Source organism: Malaclemys terrapin, chromosome 22 (assembly GCF_027887155.1).
Source record: "Malaclemys terrapin pileata isolate rMalTer1 chromosome 22, rMalTer1.hap1, whole genome shotgun sequence".
Classification (NCBI taxonomy): Eukaryota; Metazoa; Chordata; order Testudines; family Emydidae; genus Malaclemys; species Malaclemys terrapin.
Window position 1 is genome coordinate 10,341,424 of NC_071526.1, and position 26,185 is coordinate 10,367,608.

The 26,185-nt window shown below is 43.1% G+C and overlaps 1 protein-coding gene across 1 annotated transcript; it reads right to left on the bottom strand.

The window, feature by feature from the left end:
• Positions 1–19,811, bottom strand: DHDDS (dehydrodolichyl diphosphate synthase subunit). Its single transcript, XM_054011893.1, has 9 exons — positions 19,753–19,811; positions 18,308–18,434; positions 16,960–17,076; positions 14,242–14,384; positions 12,586–12,702; positions 12,290–12,391; positions 6,956–7,070; positions 4,478–4,585; positions 1–836 (listed from the first exon to the last, which is right to left on the bottom strand). Exons 2-9 carry the CDS (start codon positions 18,368–18,370, stop codon positions 600–602), a joined length of 1,002 nt encoding a protein of 333 aa, XP_053867868.1. The 5' UTR covers positions 18,371–18,434; positions 19,753–19,811; the 3' UTR covers positions 1–599.
• Positions 19,812–26,185: the final 6,374 nt, after the last annotated feature.

The following is a 26,185-nucleotide window of genomic DNA, read 5'->3' on the forward strand; positions in this document are numbered from 1 at the left end:
GAAAAATTTGACAAGAAAATGATTTATGGAGAATATTTTTTTGCCACAGCTCATAGCAGGTCCCCACCATAAACAATTCTTTCCACACAGAATGGGAATAGCATGCTTCTTTGGAAGAGCTGACCACCCACGTTGTTATAATAAACAAATCTCACTGAAAGTGGCAGTAGGAATTGAAGCACAGGATCCCAAGGCAGATTTAAGAGAGAATTGGGTTCTTTTGCCTCAGCTGACTCACAAGAAGCCTTAACCACATTGGAAGTTCATTCTAGTCAACTGCTGGTCACAAAAATACCCAGAGATGCAAAGAGTCAGGCAGCAGAGAAGAGAGGAGGCATTGCATTCCTTTCTCCATTTTTAGAGGCAGGAGGCAAGACCATCCTGACACGTTACCTTCCCCAGTGGCATTTACAGAAGTAGTACTTAGTACTCAGCTTCTGCCCTTTGGATAGTGCCACTTTGAATATAAAATCTTGTACCAGTCTTGCATCACCAGTGTGGACCCCCCTCCCCATCCCCCCACATAGTGAATTCCTCTGGCCTAGCAGTAGTGTTATATCTAACACTGCTCATATTCACCGTCACAAGGCCTATCCAGGTCATGCAGACACTGTACACAATCTTTCAAGGAAGTCCACTCTTTTGTGCTCTAGGGCCTGCAGAAAGCCCTGGGTTCTCTCTTCCCGCAGGGCAGTGTATTTCTGCAATAGTGTCCGTCGGCGCTGAGAGTCTCCATGGGATGCAGACCCTTCCTGTTGCAGCTTGTTTGTTACATAAGCCTGGTCACTTTCCAGCTGCTGCCGCTTCCTTTCCTCCATGTGCAAATCTCTGGCCTTCTGAAGTGAAAAGCAAGAGTATTAGCGTTTTACTGGCTCTTTCCGCTCATTTCTCTTTCTGTGGTGCTGATACATGGCAGAACAGGTTGCAGCAAAAATAAGTCGCTGCTTACTTAGCTATCAATCTGTAGATTAAACCTAAAATAGGCCCGGTGTGAATCTCCTGTACTGTTAGGCAGCTGTTTGATTGACTGGAGAGGGTACAAGAAAATCCTTGAGGAACCCTTCACCGAGACCTAGGTCTGGTCACATACTCATTTTTAAAATGGAAAAAAGGCGGTGACTGCCAGCGGAAAAACCTCAAGTATCTGAATCAGAGCTAAAGAAACTAGTTTACAACAGAGCTCTCAAACCACAAAGCCATGTACACGAAACAGTCCCTGTCAAAGCCATCCCAGAATCCTTTGAACCGGTTCTCAAAGCTGTTCAAAGGTGGCGTTATAGGAATCAGGACAATGGTTTATGGGGCAAGTCTACCATCTGATGACCAGCTGTTTGAAGTAATCTGCTTCAGCAGAAAGTGAGAGCAGACTCACCACCACCCAGATGACACTTTGGACTTAATAATGCACTGATTTAAGACACAGTATGGGGGCTATAGAAAGGTAACCGATTTAAGTATTGAAATTTTCTAGTACAAAAATAGTTTGATTTCTCTCCACATCGCATTTTGAAGTCTGCAGTCATGAAGCTTTGAATACTAGAAATCTACATGAATGGAGACTTTTTTTTTAAAAAATGGATTTAGGAGTCTCCCCAACGCTTTCCACAAAAATAAGCTTTGTTTTAAAAATATTTCTAACTCTAGGGTTGTGACAACAAAATGGCAAACATACCAAGGTAGTGCTGTCCTTTCAAGTAAGCAACAAGACAAACAGTAGCCATAAAAAGTGGGAATAACCCCCAACTCACTCCAGTGAGGAAGTCTATGAGAGATTTTTAGATGCCAGTTTAACTTTCTTGCTGCTAGTAGTGTGAGCAGAAGCACTCTTTATGTGCTTGGATGAGCCATTCAATTGAGGTATGTTCCACAGGCATAGCGTTGCCTGTTTGAAATACAAGATAACTGAACTCTTCTACATAGGATTTCTGCCTCTGGACAGAGTGCCTGTTTACCAGGAGGGACTTGATGTCTTCATTTCAATGGAAGTGGCTTGCTGACCAATCTCTCCTTAATCATTTCCACTACCCTCCTCCCCATTTATCACAGAGCAACTCAGATTACAGCTGCCTCACTACTACATACCAGTGCCATGTACTAAACTCCTAGTCTCTCTACTGAATTGTGGGCCCACTGTAGAGCAATTAATGGGGTGCTCAAAAGCCTGAAGTTGTATGATCTGGGATTAGAAAGCCCCAGCCTATATGCTGCACAACCTATGCTGCAGAATGGCAGATGGCACCGTGAGGCAGTTTGGTCCCAACAGAGGTGGAAGGGGAGGAAGGTAACTGTCCAATACTCCCACAAAGCGATAAACGCCTTCGACATGTCCCTTCTGCTAGCTTTCAAACCCTCAACCGTACCAGCCCTTCGGGGCTCCCCCAGTCTCCAAAAACTGTCCTGACAGTGCAGAAATCCCCTCCCAAAATAAACCTCCTCAACTGATAAAATTCACGGTCATCTAGCAGCAGAAGTCAAGCCACCAAAACCCTATCATATCTTCATTGACATACTTCCTTCTCTTCACAATTCATCCCACACCTACGCGGACCCTCCTTGGCCTTGGATGGGACTTTCTTCATGTGCCATCATCCCAGCTCCTTCTGAGGCTTCAGTGGTTATTTTAAAGCAGTGATACTCTGACCTCAGTGGCTCAAGAGCTAAATTAGCGATCAACATCACCCAAAAGAGCCACAGTAGTTTGAATTCATTGCTTCATTTACTATTTTGATACATTATTCTCACAGCGAAATGACTGACCAAGTATTCTACAATTGGTTAATAACATAGTAAAAGTATCCTGATTAATAAATAATTAAATCACAGTGTTTTAATATCATACGCTGCAAAGAGCTGCAAAAGACACATTAAAGAGCCACTTGTGGCTCCTAAGCGCCAGTCTGAGTATCGCTGCTTTAGAATGACAAGGAGCTCTCCTCCCACAAAGCCTAAATACACTCCCAGTAGCATGTACAACCCCTGATGCTCGAGAGAGAGAACGGGCCTGGAAATCTAACTCAATTTTCATGTACCAATGTGGAGCACTATCCAAAGTGTAAGGCTGATGAAGTAATCTTGGTTATTCATTTAATTAAGGCACTAGCAACTCTTCTTAAATGAGGATATGAGTGACAGTACTAGCAACTGGAAAATGCGGAGTTCCTATAAAACTTGGTCTAGCAGCAGTAACTCATTTTAAATAGAGTAACTTTTTTTTTTTTTTAAATAAATCCTTGTATTGGACTGTATTCGTTAGTAATACATGGGAACACAAGTACCAAATAAAGCCAAAAACAAAATTAGAAATTCAAACAAGTTTTGGCTAAGATCTTTAACCAACTTCTGCAGAGACACCCTCAACTGATTTCCGGTTGCCACGAGATAGCTGGCCTAATCTCAGTATGTATGGGGCTAACAGCTTTGAAGCTATTATGACAGCTAGCCACAGTCAGTTTCACTTTTGGCTGTTTTAGTAACCCATACTTAATAAGCCGTAGCACCGATGGAGAAATTCCTCCTTACTTAGTTAAATCAATCTACGTCAGAAAGAAAACTAAATGGAAAGCAGAGAATATTAAATGAATAGAATTGCAGTAAAAACATTAATTTGCTTATTTTTCAACAATCTGCATGTTTGAAAGGGATAGGATAAGAACGCTCCCAGAGAGTTGGGAATTTACATGTTAATACCTTGAAGTTGGGGTTAACTACATTTAGGTAACATTAATTACAATTTTCAGAGTAATTACAATGAGCCTGGTTAAAAACACTATTATACCCTCAAAATAAATGAGAACATTAAAGCAATTAAGTGAGATAAGGGGAATTTGTTTACATTTTATGTGTTGTCACATTGAGGTGCAACCCAAATGACATGATCAATGACAAGCCTATAAGAAGTCTGAAGCATTTTGGGGGCTTTTCACCTTCTCATTACTTATGGAAGAAGTAGTGGTATTTCAGTGCTGCCCTGAATCCCAAAGTGTCTGGCTATTTCTATTAAAATGATCATCAGTCGATGAGTTAATTGTATTACAATGTATCATTATGCTTCAGAATGAACACTCTAATGAAATGAACAGGGGAGGATCCCAGCTGTCAGAGCAGTTTCTTTTATCTGCAAGCTCAGGCAAACGGTATTGAATCAGGTCAGATCAGCATTGGCTCCGATTTTCTACGCCATCATTATTATAAAGGCTAGAAATTGTTTTGTGAAACATTCTGCAGAAGCCACCCCAGCCACCAGACAAGTGCTGATATGGTGCATCATTGTACTCACCCCACCACTGAACATCTGCTGTAGGCCACTATCGAAACAGTGTCTGACTAGACATATCACTAGTTTATCCAAACATGGTTAATTGCAATGTTTCTAATACTTACTAGGCTACGTTACACACATGCTCTCCTGGCCTCCAGCATATTACTGATTTGTGTAGACAATATATAGTCTTGGGCTCTTCCTCGCTAGTGCTCTTACCTGTAAAGCGCTGTGGTTCATCTGGAACCGAAGGATAGCCTCACACAAGTTCCAGAAGGAATATTCTGGCCACAGCACAGACTGAAAGACCAAGCATGAGTGGGATGTCTGCAGAAAGCAAGATCACCAAGAATTTAATACCTAGGGATGAAAATCATCAAGAAGTGGCTGTGTCAGTCACAAGCCATGCCAGAGCTTCCCAGGCAGGGACTCTCATAGGATTTGTTTATCAGGTCCTGCCTGCATGCGTACATGAGGCTGTCCAATACAGTATTCCAAGAATTACAACACAGCCTGATTTATCGGACTGGTTGTGTGAAATTTTAATAGGAGAAGGCTGGGAAGCATTGAGCAACAATTATCCCTCTGAGGGATGATAACATGCCATTTGGATGAAGGGGGTTTAAATTAAAACCACAACAGCCAGGAAATTCAGAGTCAGCTCAACACTGTTCTATTTCCACCTGTTTGTTTCTACCGTTGGGACTGCAAGGGCCTTCCATCCTTAGTACAATATGCAGGCAGGGTTAGACTGCTACATCAGTCTTAAGAGAATCTATTGCTAGTAAATTAAGCATCAAAACTAAAACAGCATCACATGACTGTTGGAGCCTGGGTCAGGGATGGATGACAGGTTCATATTAGTGATCGAAACAAGACCTCTGGACCACCATTTATCATAGGACATCTTGTATGATTCCTTTCCCCCCCCCCCTTAATATCATTTTAACTGCACATTGGATTTGAGACACAGTGGTGACATCATAGGACTGGGAGCCAGGAGTTTTCCACTTAAATCTTGGTTTTGCCATCAACTCCTTCTAAAGACTTGGGAAAGTTATGTAATTCTTCTGCTAGGATTTCTGCAAGATGTGGATAATGCTTTACCTTCCAGGGACATTGCATGGACTGCTCTTGTCTGTATAGTTCTTTCAAGATTTAAAAAACGCTATATAAAGTCTAAAGAATTTTAAGTTCTCATTTTGTTTCAGATAAATATAACAATTAAGACATTCCCTTCAATATTTCAAATTAGCTTCATCAGCATCAGAATAACTCCTGTTTCAGGGCTGTCATGTTGTATAGGACACACTTCCAGTGTCACCACTGCAGTACACACAACCCTCACACCACTTAATAACTTCTCCAGAACGTCTGATCCATTTCTTGGCCACTTTCTCCCATTCTCCAATGTAGACTAGAAGTTGAACAAACTCATTTTACCAGCGCAGATACATGGCATAAAGGTATTTGTCAGACATATTATTGGGTGACAGCTGTTGTGCCCTTCTCTGTGTTGCCATTCAGTTTGTTATAGGTCTACATTACAGGATTGCACTATGAGGAGAAGCAAGAACGAAGGAAAGCAAGGATTCAGCTCGTCAGAACCTCCACTTCTAATATTATTACAAACTGCTATTGGGGAAACTGTGCTGATGAAGAATGCCAGACTGACATAATGAAGAACTCCATTTATAACAAGTGTTGTAGGAATGTACATTTCCCACTAATGCCCTGTCAAGTTGGCTCAGGCACCACCTGGAGGGACCCTTAATGATGTAGTTCATTCTTCAAGGCCATTAATCCTTTACCTCACTGGTGAGTTGATGAATGAAAGTAGTGAGACCAACATTCGCTTATGATGTTCATATCTGCCCAGAGTACATGTGTACCCCAAACTTTTGGAGGAGAAGGGCAGGACAATTTAGAAGCAAGTCACAACTCAGATTAGAGAACATCTGCAAACTTGTCATCTGCAGAGCTGGTAACTGAGACATGATCAGTGATTGTTTAAAGGCAGCAGGTAATTTAGGGTCCAAACAAGTTTGTTTCCCCCCCCCCCTCTAATTTAACTGAAAAGCAGTTTGATTCCAACATGTTTCTGCATTGTTTGCAGCCCAAACTTTACAGCACTGCTCTAGCGCACAAGAAATAGAAAAGGAAATAAACAGAAATAAAGTGCATATTGACAAGCTAGTCTTAAATCTATTATTTTTAAACCTGATAATGTCCTTTTAAACCTTTCCCTCTGAACATTCACAGCTAAGAGTGGATGCTCATCACACATTCCTTCCATCACATCCCAGGGATATATGTTGCCAGACTGTTGCCAGATAGTTCCCAGTTTCGGATAATCTAAAACTTGGACTGACATGAGTGAGAGAATGAACAAGGAAGGTACAAATCAGTCTCTTCACCAACTTGTGAACTAGACTGTGATTTCTTATTTTAAGTGTTTTCAGGACAATTACAATCTCCAGTTTGTTGCACTGGAGTGCATTAGAGCACCCTGAAGTCAGGAGAGATGGAAAAAGCTCATATTGGGATTTTCCCTGGGATTTAGACCATCCAGTGAATTGCTGGTGCCAAGACATGACTGGTTTCTGAAGAGGTTCTCACTTCAGCTGACTCCTGGGCTCAGAAGAAAGGCCTGTTACGCAAATACGGAATATTTTGAGGACAAGACAGAGGTTTTACCTGCCAGAGCAAGAAGTCACTAAGCCGGACCTCTCCAGAGGTTCGTATCAGGAGGTCTGGGTTGGGGGAGTTGTTGGTGTAGAGACATTTATCGAGCAATGACTCTGACACATCGCTGAGAGAAAGAGAGACAGACAGAGAGACCTCCCATTAATAAGATCACTTTCATAACCTGACAGTGACGACACCATGAAATCAGAGTTACTAGGCCTACTTACAAAGGTATGAGTTTGCGGTTCTGGACAGAGAACACCAGAGATTGAAGAGATCTACAGCACAGACAGTGGCAGTGCAAGCGCCTTCCCCTCTCCTGACCATCTCAACTCTATCCCCTCTCCATGCTGGAGCGGGGAGTTCAGTCTCTATAATCCATTTGTTACTTGACCTCACAACTGAGACTGCCAGCAAGGAAGCCAACTGTCAAGGCATCTTTTATGCCATAAACACTGGAACTGAATTGAGACCCTCCAGCTCACTTTTGTTCCATTCAGGTTCTTGTACTGTACTCATCACCAGGTTATCTAAGGCCATATAGTAATTTTCAGTCACTATAAACTAATCTGATTGGAATCAGTGAATGCCTAAGGGCCAGTAGGGAAAATATGACAAAATATCAGGTGAAATTTTTAAGGAATCATCCTGTTTTTACAATACATTAACTGATGGACTACACAACTTACCAAATCAAGGCGCTGTGGTGTTACTGTCTCTTTAAAATGGCATTTATGGGTGTATTGGGACCAAAAAAAAAAAAAAAAAAAAAAGTTTTGTGTAGCTATCAAAACCTGTAAAGTAAGGGCCTATATACCCTACGGGTTACCACATGTTTGCTCCCTAAACTAGTTACAACACAGTTCAAATTTACAGTGTAGGTGAGATCTTAGAATTCCTGCTGGGTGTATCCAAAGCTTTAGCTTCGTTAAGAGACATAGTTAAGATCCCACACACTACAATTGAAGCGGGGTGGAACCAGTTTAAGACAACTGCATTGTAACATGGTCGCCTACATGTCTGTACTTGTAGCATAGATGGGTTACCTGAAACAAGGACTCAGTTTAAGACTGGACATTGCAAAGCAATCTGATGTACATCCAGGGGAAGGTATTGGCCTTGACACTCCACAGCACCAGTGTGTCCTGGGCGCACCCCCTCTCTGTCCCCCCGTGCCAGGAAATTGTGGAGAAGGCAGTGTAGGCGCTTGCTATGCCAGCTCCACAGCTGTTGGGACTTCTCCATGCTGGGGATCCCCTTATAAAAGGGCTAGGGCCCATAGCACAAAGGGGATGGAAAGGGGCACAGAATCGATCTCAATATTAAGGTATTTGATATAATTGTGGTTGGTTTTTTTATGCAGTCCAGCAGCTGGAAATAAGGAGAGGCCAGCATCATATGACTAACCAGCTCTCTGTGAGCCACAAGCAAGCACTCCAGGGACCAGTTTTGGAATCACATCCAGCACCCTTTTAAAGAGCAACTCATTATCCTGTCAAGTGTGGTTAGCAGTGGTGGAGAGAGAGGACTGACTATTCGCTGAAAGACCTTGTAAACCCATCACCCCTGAATTCTTTATCACCACATATAGAACATTCCACATTGAAGTCTTTTGATCAAAAGCAGTCTTGCTCTCCCAGTTATTTTTATCCACCCTGGAAAAAAGTAAATGATTAAATTAAAAAAAAAAAAAAAATCCGATTTTTTTTTTAAGTCGGATTTTTTTTGATAAAATGCTTTTTGAGGAAAATACCTATCTAAAGATAGTTTTAATTAAGATACATTATAGCTCAAAGATATCTCATCATGGAATAGAGACTATAAATTCTAATTCTATAGTATGAGACAATATAGTCATGTAATGTTTAAGAAAAGTTTTATAAACTAGTTCCAAAAATTAATGGATTAGGGACCTAACCTTGTGAGGTTCCAGGGGTTTCGTTATAGATTATTTAGGTTAATCTTTATCTACCCAAAGGGACTCAATGCTCAGTCTAGAAGATACCATCAGAAATGTTTAGTTAAGCAGTTCTCAAACTGTGGATTTGTGTCTCCAGAGATAACATGCTTGTTAACAGCAAAAATGTTTTTAAATAAATAAATAATATATTGAGGTGAGAAATTACAGACCTAAACCCTATTGTCCCTCTGCAAATTTGTGTACACACAGTCAATCCCTTACCTCTCTCTCAAAGTGCAAAGTTTCAAAAAGTTCAATGAATAGAAGATTGTTGGGGGGGCAGAATAGATCTGGACAAGGAGAAGAAGTCTGGAGATAAATGTGAGAAGGGAGGGACAGGCAGTAGAAACAAAAGTGAAACTATTGGAGCAGCATATTCAAGAAATCTTGAGGTCTTTTTGAGTGTAGCCTTCATTGATTTGAGATCTACCATACCATTCTCTCACTAGAAGGGAAAACCTATAATGGCAGCAGGCCGTAAGAGAGACCCAGTTTGGGAATATTTTAATTAAGTTCCTCTACCTGTAGGTAAGAGAGGCATGCATGCAAAATGCAAACAAAGAAATGCAAGGCCTGGTTGCCCGGATGAAACAACATCATGAGAAGTGTTCCTTCTCAGGAGGAAGCTGCGTTGAAGATGATGAAAGGAACATGTAGGATCTTCAGGTTGGTAAGCTTTTTTATTTCATACTTCTTTCTTAAGGACTGCCTGTCTTCTTTATGGACTATTCTTGAATTCTCATGTTTGAGCAAAAAATATAGTTGTTACTCTATGGTACTATCATTTTAGATGCAGTTGTGATAAAAAAAATAAATGGCTGAAATAGGCAGATCTTCCTTTTACAATTTCACCTTTAAAGTAGTACTGAGTGTCAGTGAATACAATGAGTAATACTAAATGAGCAGTATCGTAATAATAATTAAATAACTGCATTGACTTATTTTGTTTAGGAGAATCCATCCTCAACATACAGGATTCTGAAGACTATCCACTTTTAAGATCACCATCGTTTTCTATAGTTTCAGAGTTATCTGCCAATGATAGTGTTTCAGTCACATCATGTATGTCACATAGCCACAGTATATCACCTGTAGCAAAAAGAAAAAACAAACATCTCCATCATCCAGAAACAACTATAGATAAGTTTGTGATAGGAACCAGCAGATTACAAAAAGAGGTAATTGATGAAAAAATTGCCCGGTTTGTTTATGCAACAAACTCTCCTTTCCATATGATTGAGAACCCACATTTAATTAACATGGTTCAGTCATTAAGACCAGGATACAGTCCACCCAACAGAGCAGATGTCGCAGGCAAATTGCTGGATAAAGTGTATGAAAGAGAAATTGAGCAGTGTGCAAAAGGTCTAGAGGTAAAATTGTTAACCTGAGTCTTGATGGTGGAGCGATCTCCATAATGATCCTGTTGTATGTGCTTGTGTGACAACAGAAGAGAAGGTTTTCCTTACAGAAACACTTGATACTTCAGGAAATGCACACACAGCAGGATACTTACAAGAAGTAGCAGTAAAAGCTATAACAAACCGTGAAAAAAAAATTCAAATGTCTATTACACAGCTTGGTCACAGAAAATGCTGCAAATGTATCCAAGGTTAGAAGAAATTTAGAAGAGAGTCCCAAGCTAATAACATATGGTTGCAGTGCTCATTTGATGCACATCCTAGCCAAAGACTTCAGTGTTCCAGAACTAAAGGCTAATGTTGTTGAAATTGCAAAATACTTCTGTAATAACCACTTTGCAGCAGCTGCTCTGAAAAAAGTGGGAGGAACCAAGCTAACTTTCCCACAAGACGTGCAATGGAACTCAGCAGTGGACTGTTTTGAGCACAATATCAAGAACTGGCCTAATTTGATGACAGTTTGTGAACAAAATTGTGAAAAATAGATGGCACTGTCACAGCCAAAGTTCTCAACATTGGGCTTAAGAGAAATGTTGAACACATGCCGAGTACCCTGAAGCCTATTTCTGTAGCCTTGAACAAAATGCAGGGAAATAGCTGTTTTATTGCTGACGCTGTTGAAATTTGAAAGGAACGGAATGAGATCTTAAAAAGAGAAATATGCAATGACAGAGTTAAATTACAAGCATTAAAAAAAAAAAATGAATGGGACAAGCACTATCTCCAGCTCATTTTCTTGCAAGTATTCTCAATACTCGGTACCAGGGTCAAACCTTAACTGCTGAAGAAGAGGAGTTGGCTAGGACATGGACATCCAGCAATCATCCCTCCATAATGCCAACTATAATAACTTCTGAGCTAAGGGTGAACCATTCAAGAAATATAGGTTTGCTGATGATGTTTTAAAGAAAGTCACACCAGTGAACTGGTGGCAGTCACTTAAGCACTTGGATTCAGAGACTGTTGAAGTAATAATCTCACTTTTAACAGCAGTAGCTTCTTCTGCCTGTGTAGAAAGAAAATATTATTTCTTTGGACTAATTCATTCCAAATTGAGAAATTGTTTGGGACCTGAAAAAGCAGGAAAGCTTGTTTTTCTTCTCCAGATTATGAACAAACAGGAAAATGAAGGTGAAGACGACTGAGTTAGCTGTAGAAGCCAATATTTTAAGTTTCTCATGTTGACCTGGCTGACATAGTCTATTTAACTTTTTTTTTTTTTAATCTTTAATTTAACTATTTTAGTTAAACAATTAACAACAATAAACCTGATTTTAAAAAACTTGAATGTTTAAAAATTCAAAAATTCATATGCTTGTTTTGTTAAAATAGTATATGTTTGCTGTTGAAGAAAACAATCCAGAATACATAACCTTGTTGTTTTAGTTAAATAAAACAATTTAAAGGTCTGTCTGGTGATGTTCCCCTCCTAATACAGCATGGCAAGAAAATCCTCCAAATATTAATGATTAACCTGTTGAACTGGAGATATTTATGAAGTCATTGGGAGGTGAACTATCTGCTTCAGTTACCTTAGATAACTGAAATAACCAAACAGTCATTCATTTTCTGATATAGCTGTAAAACTAAATCTGAAAAGTTTTCAAAGTAAATCACTTTAAAAATGTATAGTGTGTACCTTCTAAAATGAAACCTACATCTATTTGTGTGTTGTGAAGAATATGTATTAAGGTTATAACAACCAACAAGAATGCACTTTTATGTAGAAATCCATGATTAAATAGAGTATTCCTGACTAGTGATTTAAATCAATTTGATTTAAATCAAATCCACCCTGCTTTATTTCATGCCACCATCCTAATGGGGACATCCAGAAACAGACTGGATTTTAAAGCAATGGCTCTTATGTTGTTGCACCTCTGGAAGACTGCACAGTAATCCCAGAAGCTGTGAGGGGGATGTGGGTAGACTAGGGTCATTAGAGCAAGACACATGAGTTACCTAGGTTCAAGTAGTCCTTGTTCCACTCCCCAGGCCATCTCTCTCACTGCATTGCTGATTTCATGTCTTGACGTGTATGCAAAGCAGACATTCAGGAAACACCTGAAAAATGTGAAAGAAACTAACTCAACAAAGGACCCAGCAGGTAACAGAAAGAAGAATCTATCTAGAACACTGATGCATGCTTATGGGGAAAAAGGCAGAAAGGGACAATGTGCAGTGTCTGTTGAATCTCCACTTCCAAGAGCATGGGATGGATACAGTGTCTCTGCAACTTTGAATTGTGTATTACTCACTTGTTGTAGTTCCTGGTTGCCAGCACAGCCTGGGCAATCAATTCCTGAATATCCAGTGGCAGAAGTGGCAGGTCCCCAAGGACACGGATACGCACACCATGCTTCTTCAAATTCTCCCTACACAGAACAACAAAGGCTGAGGAGAGCAGCTGGGCTCTGATCAACAGCAGGCGTGCCATAGCCCTACCAAATTCACAGTCCATTTTCGTAAGTTTCACGTCATAGCATTTTAAAAATCTTAAGTTTCACAGTGTTGTAAGAAAGCATGAGTATGTATTTAAAACCAGCAATATAAACACGTAAAGCCCCACATCAACCTCCCCCAAAGAGTGATGACTCCCCTCCCCAATGCCACCCTTACTTTTGTGCTGCCGCTGATAATGTCACTGCCTTCAGAGCTGGAGACTCAGCCAGCAGCTGTGGCTCTCTGGCCGCCCAGCTCTGGGGGCAGTGCAGAAGTAAGGGTTGCAATACCATGACCCCCCCCACAATGGCCTTTTGGGTCAGGACCCTCAGTTTGAGAAATATTGTTATAGGGTAAAAGTATACAAAAGACCAGTTTTCACGGTCCATGATGCATTTTTCATTGCTGTGAATTTGGTAGGGCCTACCTATTGCCTGTAAGTCACATCTGGCACTCCTAACATCTATTATGGAAGAGGGTCATAACATCATAGGTGAAATGAAGACCTGATGTAACTGGCAGTGAGGCCTGTAGTGTTGAAATTGTTTACAGGCAACCTGAATTTGATCATCACTAGAGCTCTAGCCATTTCTTCAAGGGAAATTTAAAAATAAAAGTAACCCAGTTTCCCGACACACAGAAATAGTTCAATAATTGTCCAAAAAAGAACCAAGGTAAGGATTATAGTTGTGGGATAGTGCATTGTGTGCCATACTTAGAGGCTATTAAATTCATCACAAGAAAGATTTTTATACAAGTGATTATTTTCCTGCGTTTTACTAAGCAGAAATTAAGAGGGGTACGGGCAACTAGAATTAGTAGTGGCTATTCACCTATCACTAATTTCCAATTGGAGGGGAGACTAGTGCATCAACAAGGGAAAAACAATGCCGACAGGAAACGTGCTCATTATATAGTTATTTTGGACAGAAGAGACACTCTCCTAGTAGAGCTATCCTGAAATCCACAACCACCTTTGTATTCCAGTACCAGCTCCTGAGTGGAGAATGACAACGCTGGCTCAAGTCCAGTACGGTGCAAACCGGTGCTATACAAGTTTTCAGCCTACTTCAGTCCTGATGTACAGCACCTCTCCAATATTCCAGCCCCTCTCTACCTTTACCAATTCACCTAAAAACTGAACTACGCTAACCCAGCCCCCTTTATTCTAACCCTGTCCCCTGACAGTTCTTCTGATGTCACAAAAGTCAGGGCTTTCATTCTTTTTGTCGCACGTTGCACGCAGACAAAAATAAATGTGCCAAGTTGTTGAACATTAAATTGCCTCTCTGTGGTCATATAAATCCACACTGAATCCAGGTCTCCAGCTGGAGACATATACAGCTGCTTTCATTGAGTTAATGCAGATTAACACATCACATCACAACATCACTTTAACATCCCTTACTGCCATTTCTCCCTTTGCCCCAAATTTATTTCGCCCTCTCGGCGTGGGCTTGAGAGGATCTTACTGTTCTTCCAGCAGGCGGCTAAATTTTTGCCTCGCCAGCTCCATCAGCCCATCCACCTCCTCCTCGGAGCGTTTAAAGTTCTCAATGCTAAATGCATAGACCGTGACCTCCCGGATATCCAGATTCAAGCACCACCTCAGCGTCTGCAAGAGGAAAAATGGAGTCACTCAGAGCAGTGACTCAAAACCTTTACCGACTACTGTACCCCTTTCAGAGTCTGATTTGTCTTGTGTACCCCCAAGTTTCATCTCAATTAAAAGTTACATGCTTACAAAATCAGACATAAAAATACAAGTGTAACAGCACACTCTTACTGAAAAATTCCTGACTTTCTCATTTCTACCATACAATTATAAAATAAGTCAATTGGAATATAAATATTGTACTTACATTTCAGTGTATAATATATAGAGCAGTACAAACAAGTCATTGTCTGCGTGAAATTTTAGTTTGTACTGTCTTCGGTAGTGCTTTTTATGCAGCCTGTGGTAAAACTAGGCAAATATCTAAATGAGCTGATGTACCCCATGGAAGACCTCTGTGTACCCCACTGACTCAGAGCACCAGATCTCAGCAAGTGTGTGAACTTCACGGAAGTTCATCACTACACTAACAATGACTGGGACAAAAAGGAAAGAAAAGAAAAAGAAGAGAGTCTACCATGGCCCTAGTTCTATAAAGATTCCAGGTTCACCTCAAAGGACTCTGGAAAATAATCTTGGCTTGAACAAATATAACCTTTCTTTACCCCTGCTCAGAACCTAAACATGGAGTGTAGGGCCTGTTACAGGGTAGATTACAGTGTTTTCTAAGAACAGCCAGTAAAACAGAAGGAGTATTTAGAAACATAGGAATTGCCATAACGGGTCAGACCAGAGATTCATCTAGTTCAGCACCCTGTTTCCAACAGTGTCCAGAGACAGATGCTTTAGAAGAAACTTACAGTAGGTAGATGTGGGACAGCCCAACTTCCATGAAAGTCTCATGCTAACCCCCTAATAGTTAGAGATTGGCATAAACCCTGACTCATGAGGTTTTATATCCCTTCCAGAACCTTAAAAACAAACAAACAAAACCCAAAACCACACACACCACCAAAACAAAAACAAACACAAACAAAACAAACAAAAAAAAACACCAAAACAAAAAACAACCTTCCCTTCCCCCCACCCCTCAAACTATCAACTGTTAGAACTCTGGATATCTTGTTATCCATATAAATGTGCAAATCTCATTTGAATCTCGTAAAGTTCCTGGCCTCAACAACATCATATGGCAATGGAGTTTCACAGTCTAATTACGCACTGTGTGGAAAAAGTATTTCTTTGCATCAGTTTTGAATTTGTCACCTTTCCATTTCATTAACGTTCCAATCTGAGCACCTTCAGTGGAGAGTTACACCAACACTTCCTACAGTCACTTATTATGGCCAGGAACTCTTTATAGCCACAGAAGTTATAACAATGCGCAGAATCTCGGAAGCCTAGGTAGAGGGAGTAGGGATGAGCCACTTTTGTGAAATAAACATCTAGCAGAAGGGTCACAGAGGGCTGAAAACATTTACAGTATTTAAGCCAGAGAGGTCAATTCCAGAACAGACCGAGTACTAACCCACCCAAGGAAACCATTTCTTGTAGCATACAAGAGAAAAGATTAATACATAATATAATAATGCATGTGTCAGTTCATGGCAAGTGCACTTGTACTTCCTCTTAGTGGTCCAGCTAGAGCACTGACTTTCAGGCTTCCAGCCCCCACACCCATCTCTCTCCCTTCTGACCAGGATTTCTAGGCTAAACAGTTCCCTGCCTTCACTGTGTTATTCCCAGCAATAAAGACAGATTGCCTAAATGAGCCTGCTTGCTTTCTTTCTCCTCACAGAGGAAACATATTCAAAAACAATAAAAGAACCTAAATGCTTGCTAATAATCTTGGAGATTACCCCGTCCCCGCCCCCCCAATCTCCAGAAGTCTGGTCGGTGTCAGTCCATCCAACCCTTCCTTAAGGACTGGAGACCTCCACAGATGGGGGTCTTGTCTGTTTGCTGGATCAGAATCAAAAGCTCTGAGTCTGTTTAAACAACAGGCTATTTATCCCAAAATCCCTTTTTTGGATGTTGGTCCCTAGAGAAGAGTTTGAACTAGTATATATGAGCCTCTCCCGGGGTGGGGGGGGGGGGGGGGGGGCGGGCGACGACAACGACACGACTTCAAAGGGCCAATAACTGGAGGAATTACATTAGCACCGCACCCCCCCCCCCCCGAGAAGTTACATACAATCTCACAATAACACAAACAATTGCATATTTAATCGAATCCCAAAGGTATTGGACTCAGTTCAGTAAGGTTTGTCCAGGATATTGTCATATCTATCACACTGTGTACTTTGCAATCTTTCACTAAAGGATCTGAAAGTGCTTTATAAACATTAGGCATCATGGTCTGTGAGGTAGGTATTATTTCCCTGTTTTACAGATGAGTAAATAGGAGAGATTAAGTGACTCTCCCAAGGCCACAGGGGTCAATGGTAGATCTGAGAACAGAACCCCGGAATTCTGACTCCCAGCCCCAGGGTCTAAATACCAGATTCCACTCCCTTTAAGAAAGGGGACAATTGTGCATGCACGAAAAAAGAAAATGCTGAGGAAAACTGGAACCAGGGATCCAACATCCAAACCGCTGTCACCCAGAAGCACCTATACAGAAGGTCCTCCCCACCTGTGCCAGTTTGTCGAAGCCCTCCGAATGCCCCTGCTGCCTCTTCACGTGGCACTTCTGAGCATAACGGCGATTCCCATCCATGATGAATGCGACATGCTTGGGCATTGGACCTGCCTAGATGGCAAGAAAAAGAAAGGCTAAACAGACTAGAAAGCTAACAACCAACTTGGAGTCCCACCTCAATTAGCTTAATCCATCCAACTCCTGGCAGTGCCTCCCCTTTAGTATAGAATCCATCTAATGGACTCCCTGTAAAGTTCGGGGGGCGAAGGGGAGTCAAAATAGCGAAAGACAGAAGAACACAGGCTACTAGATAGATGTACATATGGCTCTTTGGTAACCCTAGCTTAGAGTCCATTTGAAGCACTATGACCGTGGCACTCACCATAAACTGCCTTTGGCTCTCCTTTACCCTGTTGTGCGACAGAGAACTGACCATATTTAAGATACAAGAGAGCCTGGAACAGCACTATGAAGTGATTACCACCTTCTGTCAGTGAAGACTCAGCAGGTATTCCGAGTCCCACAGTGCCAGTATTGTAAGCATTTACAATTTCAGCATTCAAGAGAAACTACAGACCCAACTCATCTACATGGAGAAAAATCTGACTTTCACCCCTAAAATGGATATTTCCTCCCCTTAATTTCACCGGGCATCTACAGCTCTTTTTGAGCATGGAAACAGAGATGCTTATGTCAGCAACAGCATAAGTTTCTCAAGACTTGCTTGCAGAGGGTATGGCAGACAGTTTTCTAGAACTATTGGGATATATTACATTCAATATAAATATTTTTTAAAAGAAGAATTGGAATTATATGAATCTAAAATAGTCTGTCTGCATCCTTCCCACCCCCTCTTCAATTCTCATATGACTTTAACAGCCATTATTTCTCAAACCACTAGACAGACAAACACGTAATACCATTTGAAAACTGGGGTTTCCATCTGCTTTTAGATGGTAAAATAATTTCTAGCTCTAGTGATTCTTATGATGCTGGTTATCAGAAATGAAATGAGAGAAAGGGCAAGAGGATGACAAGATAATGAATCTTAAAATAATGTATCTCTTGATCAGACAGCGCTACAAATATTAGAAATCTGGGAATCCCAGCTTGCTACTGACGAGCATCAATGGCTCTGGTCATCCACAAGATTCAAGCCAGTGTAATTTTCCATCCCTGAAAACAATTTAGGAATGTACATTCAGTACTAGAGTTAACATGTGTTCTGTACAGTGGCATTTTTTTACAGAAGCATTCACAGTGATAGTTCTTTTCTCTAATATGGAGAAGCAATCTTGAAAATGCTTGGTTGTCACAGATAGCACTGAGGTTTATGTCTTACCTTTATAATGTTGGCACAAAATCTCTCTATGATGGTCAACTCTCCTTCTTTGATCCATGACATGGCCTTACCCACAGCCAATTTTTGAGGAGCAAGATGAGAAGAGGGACAAATAAATCAGGAAGATCTGTTTGGGCCCAAAGCAGTAAGAACAGTCACTTTGGAAAAGTAAGCTGTAGTCAGTCACCTTCTAAGAGTTTGTTTTTTTTTTAAACTAACTTATACTAAAGATAGAAAAACACAGTATGCAAGCCCAGGGCTGGATAGCTTAGAAATGGGATATGGAGTTTGTCAGCTTTATATTGCCAGCACTGGGTGGCAATAAGAAAAAACAGATACCACCTGATAACTGTTCAATGGCCTGCGTGAAAAGACTTGTTGGGTCCCAGCACAGTTTTCAGAGAATAAGCACGCACATTACAAAAGTTACCACCATGGTTGTCATTAACTGGTCATCAGTGAAGACAAGGGCTAACTGATCTTGGAGACTGCACTCCCCTTTCACCCACAGAAGTGCTTGCTCCAATTTAGGGACAATATACACTGGCAGGAGCGGAGAACCTGCCCTGCTGCTGCTCATGCGATTTCTGTTCTGTAGAAAAAGAGGAATTCAGCCTCCAGTCATCAAGGCAGAATCTTTCATCAGCACAAATGTTGATAGGTCCCATGTACGTTTGGCCCATTGATCCTGCCTGTGGCAATTTGCTGAACTCCCAGAGAATCCTTTACTTTCTTCCAACTAGGGTTCTGAGCTATTCACCTTCAGCTAAGGGCAGGCAACCTAATGATGGAGAGAGAGCCTGGGGGTGGGGAGGATAGTCCACCTCTAGCTGTTTAATACACACCAATCTGGGCCTGCTTTTGAATCGATCATGGGCCCTAGGTGAATAGATGGGATGGTTTCTTCACCCACTCTCACTTAGAGTCCCTCCCCTTGCTCCTCCAGAGAGGAAGTCTGGCCAGGGACTCAGGGCAGCTCAGCCACCTCCCAGAACTTGGGCTTTATTACCAGAACTTTCCCCACCCCCCTCTCAATAGGAGACTCTGGCTCCCGAGACCTTGGCCTTCCTCCCTAGCCACTAGCAATACTACCCAGCTCTCACACAGCCCGTGTCATCCGTAGGACTCCAGGCGCTTTACCAAGGATCATTATCACTGTGCTACAGATGGGGAAACTGAGGCACGTGGCAGGGAAGTGACTGGCCCAAGGCCACCCAGCGGACTAGTGGCAGAGCCGGGAGTACAGCCCAGTTCTCCTGAGTCCCAGCCTAGTGCTCTGACCACTAGGCCATGCTGCCTCAGCACCCCGGGGCTTCCCCCAGCCGCGTCAGGTACCCCCCTCCCACCACAGGCTCTCCCCAGACCCTCCCGCAGCTGGGAGTGGGGGGAACCCCCCCGCTCGCAATGGGAGCACCCCCAGCCCCTCTCCCCGCTCCTAGCCGTACCTCTCCCTCCGGCACCCAGCCTCTCAGCAGCTTCCCGAGCAGGGTGACGTGTCCTTCCGCATACGTCATCATCACGCGCGGACACCGACTCCTCGCGCATGCGCCGTGGGCACGCTGAAGCTGCTGCCTTTAAGGGTCCCGCGCTTTCCTCTTCCCGCCAACGCGGCCCGGGGGCGGAGGCGGGACCCTGCTGAGGGGCACAGGCTGGGGGCGGGGTTAACAGGAGATGGGAACAGCCTGTACAGGGACACAGCTGTAGGGGTGGGCAGGTGCCTGAGGGTAGAGCGGGTCCCTTAGGAGAGGCGGCTAAGCCCCCTCTGTAAGCCCAGGCCCGCCCTCCCACGAGGGGTGCCCTGTGCCCCTGCCCTGGGGAGATGCTTTGGGTGCCACACCCCAGACTGACTGGCGCCATGTTCAAGGGCAGCTCACACCTTGGTAACGGGGCACCAAGGCCCACCCTGCCGGGCTGGGACGTTTATGGGCACAGCCCCCATTTCTCCCTCTCTTCACATGCAAGCTTCGTAACAGCCCCTCAGAATCCTACCCGTGGCCACCCACATAGCATGCAGGCTTGTCAGTTCCTGCCCCACCTCCCTGGGTGTAGTTTAGGGAGAATATAGAAATCAGACTATGCCTATGCCCACATCCCCAGGCACAGCACCACGTGTCAGCTGTTGCAATTCACACACCAGTCAGGTGACATTTTAAAATGGGGCTTGGTTGTTACTCTGATTTTTTTTTTTTTTTTTGGCCACAGCCACACAGGGTGACCAGATGTCCTGATTTTATAGGGACAGTCCCAATATTTGGGGCTTTTTCTTATATAGGCTCCTATTATCCCCCACTCCCTGTCCCAATTTTTCACACTTGCTGTCTGGTCACCCTACAGCCACACAAATGGAGAGAACACCATTTCACACACACCATCCTTTTGTCAGCGTGGGCTAGCCACATTATTTTGCTCCTCACTACACCAGGTAGCTCTTGTCTCTGTTTGTCTCCAGCTGTGGGTGAAACAGGTAACAATTCGGTTAGGACGCCTAGCAGGCTTTGCTGCTCCACCTGCCATTGAGCAGCAAAAATGGTTGAAGAACATAGTCCAATTATGTGGTAAAAGCCATTGGAGAATGAGTTTATTAGGAGAACTCACTTATAAAGCAAGATGATCACTTATAAAACACTTACAGGGCCAGGAAGATAGGGCTTAAAAGCTTAAATCTGATAATAGTGAGAGGAAGCTTACAAAGGGGTGGGGGTTAGCGACAAGAGAAGGCTTTAGTAGCAATATTTTGGACAGGCTGGAATGGCAGAGGGTAACACAGAAAGGGTACAACCCATTGGGGCTTTATGAGATGGTTTTGAGTCGGGGGAGTAAGCAATGGTGGGTACAAGCCTAAGATGTTTGCTGCTAGAAGAAGGTACGGACTGGGAAGCGAGGTGTTGGGTGTGGGAGACTGCTGCTTCCAGTGGAACAGGAAAGAGCACCTCCTCTGCACAGCAGGTCCTGACAGATGAGCTTTCCTTACACGGGCTCAAAAGGAGTTCTGCTTGGCTCACCAGAGGAACTCCCTGCTGTGCTCCATGGGGCAACAAACTGAAGTCCTCTATCTATGCATGCTACTGGTTGACATGCTTCTATGTGGAGTTTGATGGAGTTGGACCTGAGTTTCCCTTCGTACACAGGGGTATCCTCCTCCGGTTTGCAAGTAGCATGACTCATAAAAAGAGGTTACTAGCTTCTGATTGCTCTTGCCTGGGAGGTTTATATTTGCAGGCACACTTGCTCACCTTACTTCTGAAAACAGTATGAGACTTTGCTTTTTAATAGCTGCTGCCACTAAGCCCTCTTAATCTTTTTGCACAGTACAGAACCTTGGGATGTTTAGAGTGGAAGATGACCTCTACGTGATTAGACTGTATACCATTAACGCTGGGTGTCAGGGCAAAAAATATTTATTTAAAAAAGGAGGAAAACTGCAAACAGATTAGATTCCCCACATTAAATAGCAATTGAGAATAGTCTAAGATAGCAAACAGTTAAAAAGGGCCCTGTGTATCAAAATTAAGTCTTGCTTAGTTTGCAGCAGACCAGGTTGAAAACGGTCCCTACCCAAATAAGTCACCAATTGTGCAATCAAAATTATGGCTACAAATAGTCAAATTCTGATGGAATCTGTGGACAGATTGCTGCACTCACATGCAGCCCCATTGACTTCTGGATTGGGTCCTTATCAACTATAAGAAGAGGGGTAGTGTTCTGAGAACATTATAAAGATAAAAGGAAAATATATTTTCATGGACTATTTCCCTTCTAGCTGATCCAAGCATTTAATCTACAAACCACTGGGGGGGGGGGGTGTCTATGGATGGTAATGAGACAACTGTTATAGTACCTTTCATCCAAAAACACTTCACACAGCTCCAATTGGGGCACTAAAATGCAGCCACCTCTGGGGTGGAGGGCAGCAGACAGCACTGAGCTCCCCCCCCCCCCCCCCCCGAACTTTTATTCTTACCAAACCTACTAGGCAGGGCATATAGGCCCTTGAATATTTTTTAAAACTCTGATAGGAAAGAGACATAATTTAAAGTTCTGTGCTGCATAATGGAAAGAGAAAGGCTGAGCTGATGCTGTTAGGACTCAAACCTGTGGGTAAAACAGTCTTTGTGCCTGATGCCTGTGTACATTACATGCAACCAGCAAAGGAGGATCACATCCTGATGCAAGTGGGTGATTAGTACATAAGAATTAAAAGCCCTTGTACTTTCTCAATGTAACTGCATATCATACTCTTATTGAAAAAGTTTAGATACAAACTTTAGTAGATGGTAAAGTTAATTGGAAAATAATTAAAATGATTAAGAGGGGACCAAACCAAAATCTCTCAATGCTGGGAAGTATTCAGATTTGGAGTCAGTCAATTTGTGGATGGGAGTGATGCTTAGAGCTTGCGCAAGAAGGATGATTAGTGGACAGGACAGACCTGTTCAGTTCCTGGCTCACATTTTCTGAGCTGCTTTGGGAAAGTCACTTAATCTACTGTGCCCTTCTGTTTCTTATCTGTAAAATAGGTTAATGTTTCCTTCCTTCAGAGGGCATTGGGAGGATAAGAGCAATTCTAGGACTTTTGTCGGTAAAACTTTTGTTGGTCAGGGCGTGGGGAAAAAACAATACACCCCTGACCGACAAAAGTGCCGGTGTGGGCAGCGCTATGTTGGTGGGAGATGCTCTCCTACTGGCATGGAGTGGTTTCATGGGAGACGCAGCTCCTGTAAACATAGCCTCAGTGCTCAAATATCACAGTGATGAGGGCCATCTAAGTGACTAAGTCACTGTGGAACAGAACCAAGAATTCCTGAGTCCCAGCCCTCCGCTTCTGGACTCTTGGAACCAGTTATCATTCAGGTAGTGTCTGTAGCTTTGGGAACATGCTTCTCAACATGACAGATCTCTGGTAATGAAAGGAAAAGCACCAGCCGCCATTACCCATATTCTTTATTTTGCAGAAAAGAATCAAACATTTTGCGTGATTGGTACAAAAATGAAAAGGAGAAAAAAATGCAGAGAGAATTTTTGATCTCACTGCAGACATTTCAGCAGGAAATCTGCTCTCCAGAAAGCACAGTCCTGCAGTTCAGACAACCCCCAAAATCGTACACATTCACCCTCTTACTCCCTCCCTCCCTCCCACCCCTTCCCGCTTCATAAAAATTCAAGAGTTTGACACAAACAAGCTTTGGTTGCTAGCAGTAAACATGGAGTTACATTCTTCCGTCTGACAGTAGACAATCTTGTAGCCACTTTAACTCCCAAGTTTTTGCACCAGGGGAGAATCATTCCTCCAGGGGTATTTTATCCCCCTAACATTCAAATGCTCCTACATTTTTGGTTAGGACTAATACTTAGAGCTTCTGTAAGAAGGATGATTAGTGAACAGGGCAGACCTGGGTTAAGTTCCTAGCTCAAAGATACCTTGGCATAGTCTACCTGCTGTTCCATAATGCATAGCGTCCATTGCCTGCAAACCGTGCACAAGCAGAGGAGGTGATGACAGTAAGTCTCTTGCAGCAATTTATCTACAAGATCATCAAGGAATGGAAAAAGCCACAACAAAGATCTTCAGTCTGCAGATGGAGGTACATAGAGTATTGTAGTGTACGTGGCAAAGGATACTGCAAACCACAGAAAAAAGAAGATGCAATTGAATACTGAAAAATTCCATCTTCTCTAGCGTGGCTTCCCCTTACAAATCAATCATTGTTTTCTTGGGAGGCAATTTGCTCTATTGACAGCAGAAAACCTGAGGGCTTTATGATTCATTTTCTCACCAGAGCCCAGGATGGGGCTGATTACCTAAGTCACCTCCCTGCACGGGCAGAGCATACAGAGAGGATCCCATCTCCCTGGTCCAAAAACCCATCAGATGCTTTGGCTATTTTTTTTTTAAGTTTGTAAACAATAATCAAGGAGAATATTGAAAGAAAGTGGAGAGATTTACATAGATATTTACACATACTAGACACCTAGCAAATCACCAGACTGATTACTTGGAAAAGTCCTACACAATTCTTCAAGACAGATACAAAACTAGAAGGGGCAGCATTTACCCATTGGCACACCTAAGGTACCAAAGGATGGTCAACAGTTCCCTGTGTGTGTGGCACAGGGGTACTGGAACCCAGGGTTAGAGGCACACAACCCAATGCATTCTATTGCATTTACCCCGTTCAGACAGAGAAGTTATCCTGAGGTAGATTTGTATAGATCCCATAGCTATTTAAAAAACAAACTTCCTTTTTTTTCCCCTCAAAAGGGCCATCACCACTTCACCACACTCACTACTGCAGCAGGGCAGAAAGCCAGCATGAGAGCTTCCCTCCATCCACCAAGCCTAGATACAGGCAACATCTGAGACTGGCATCTCACCTAGGTGGCTCTCGTGCATACCAGGGTCATAACAGTGTGTGTTAAGGAGCCTTGCGAGGCTAACTGTTCATTATCACAATAAATATCTGACTTGCTAAAGGCAGGCAAGTATATTTTCTGACCAGGCTAGTCACTTTTCACAATGATTTAGCAGGGGAGTGTGTTACAAACACAATGCTTCCTAGCCCCTCTTTTTCATTTGGGCCCTGATTCCAGGGCCGGCTCCAGGCATCAGCTTGTCAAGCAGGTGCTTGGGGCGGCCGCTTCGGAGAGGGGTGGTACGTCCAGGTATTCGGCGGCAATTCGGCGGACGGTCCCTCACTCCGCCTGGGAGCGAAGGACCTCCCGCCGAATTGCCGCCGCAGATCGCGATCGCGTTTTTTTTTTTTTTTTTTTCTTTTTGGCTGCTTGGGGCGGCCAAAACCCTGGAGCCGGCCCTGCCTGATTCATCTCCCTTAGAAGGGAAGTTTTGCCATCAACTTAAATGGGAGCTGGATCAGCCCCTTGGATAGCAGCTCCCAGAGTTCTGAGAGGTGAGCATTTCACTCCAACTGTTTTAAGCACTCCTGCTCTCCAAATTCATATCCCTGTGGCAGAGGGAAGCCTCGGAGGGGGAAACTCTTAAGCAGTGCCTCGGATTCCCCCTAATTTCCGCCTGGTACCTGTTTGGAAGATTAGAGATCTCTCTTGCTTGACATTTCCTGCCCTGATCTAAATCTATTCTATTACTACCTAAAACTTATAGTGGAAACTGCACACACATTCTGAAACATACCACCATGTCAGCATTATCCCGTACCGGGGAGGGGCGGTACGGCCAGGCCCTCTGGCTGCAGAGCGCACAGGAATGTAACAGTTCCTGGCTCGAGGACAGGACTCCATAGTCCCACCCAGCAATTGTTGGCTAGCATTTGAGGAAAGTGGAGAGGGGAGAAGCAGGGGGCAGGGAAGAGAAAAGGGGAGCAATTGTATCTGAATCTGCCACAAATTTGGATGATAGGGCTGGCTTTGGGAACTCTTGCAGCATACATTACGTGCCCAGCTCCATTCACATCCCCCAAGGAGGTGCTGGAGTCGAAGCACATTAGCACTAGGTAGAGATGGTTGGACCAGAAGGGCCTCCTCTTGTGGAGAGTTAGCATTGTAACATTTATTCTGGTTATACTGCAGGTTTCCTAGAAATGCAAACAGTCCAGGTGGGGGTAAGGAGGTGAGAACCTCACAGCCAACATTTCACAGCCGTGCAGAGAAAAAGGAGTTTTTAAAGAAGGTATTTATGTTATAGCCCGTTTAGGACCTTAATATATGCACTGAAAGGCTCTTGCTCTCTCAGAGAGAGGAATAACCAGGTGCAAGGGCAGCAGGCTTCCTTCTGCCTCCAATCCAGATTAACCCCCCCACTTCCAGGGCTGGAGTGACATCCAATCAGTCATTGTCCCCCATTTCTGATGTGAAGTCGGGCACTGAGCTAGGTCACTGGGGATCTATACAGAAGGAAGTCACCAG

Excerpts from the sequence above, each read along its gene's own strand:
- DHDDS (XM_054011893.1), bottom strand. The coding sequence starts at position 18,370 with ATGTCATGGATCAAAGAAGGAGAGTTGACCATCATAGAGAGATTTTGT. Across the intron at positions 14,385-16,959 it reads GCTTCGACAAACTGGCACAG|ACGCTGAGGTGGTGCTTGAA; the intron begins GTGGGGAGGACC and ends TTCCTCTTGCAG. Across the intron at positions 837-4,477 it reads TGAACCACAGCGCTTTACAG|AAGGCCAGAGATTTGCACAT; the intron begins GTAAGAGCACTA and ends TTTTCACTTCAG.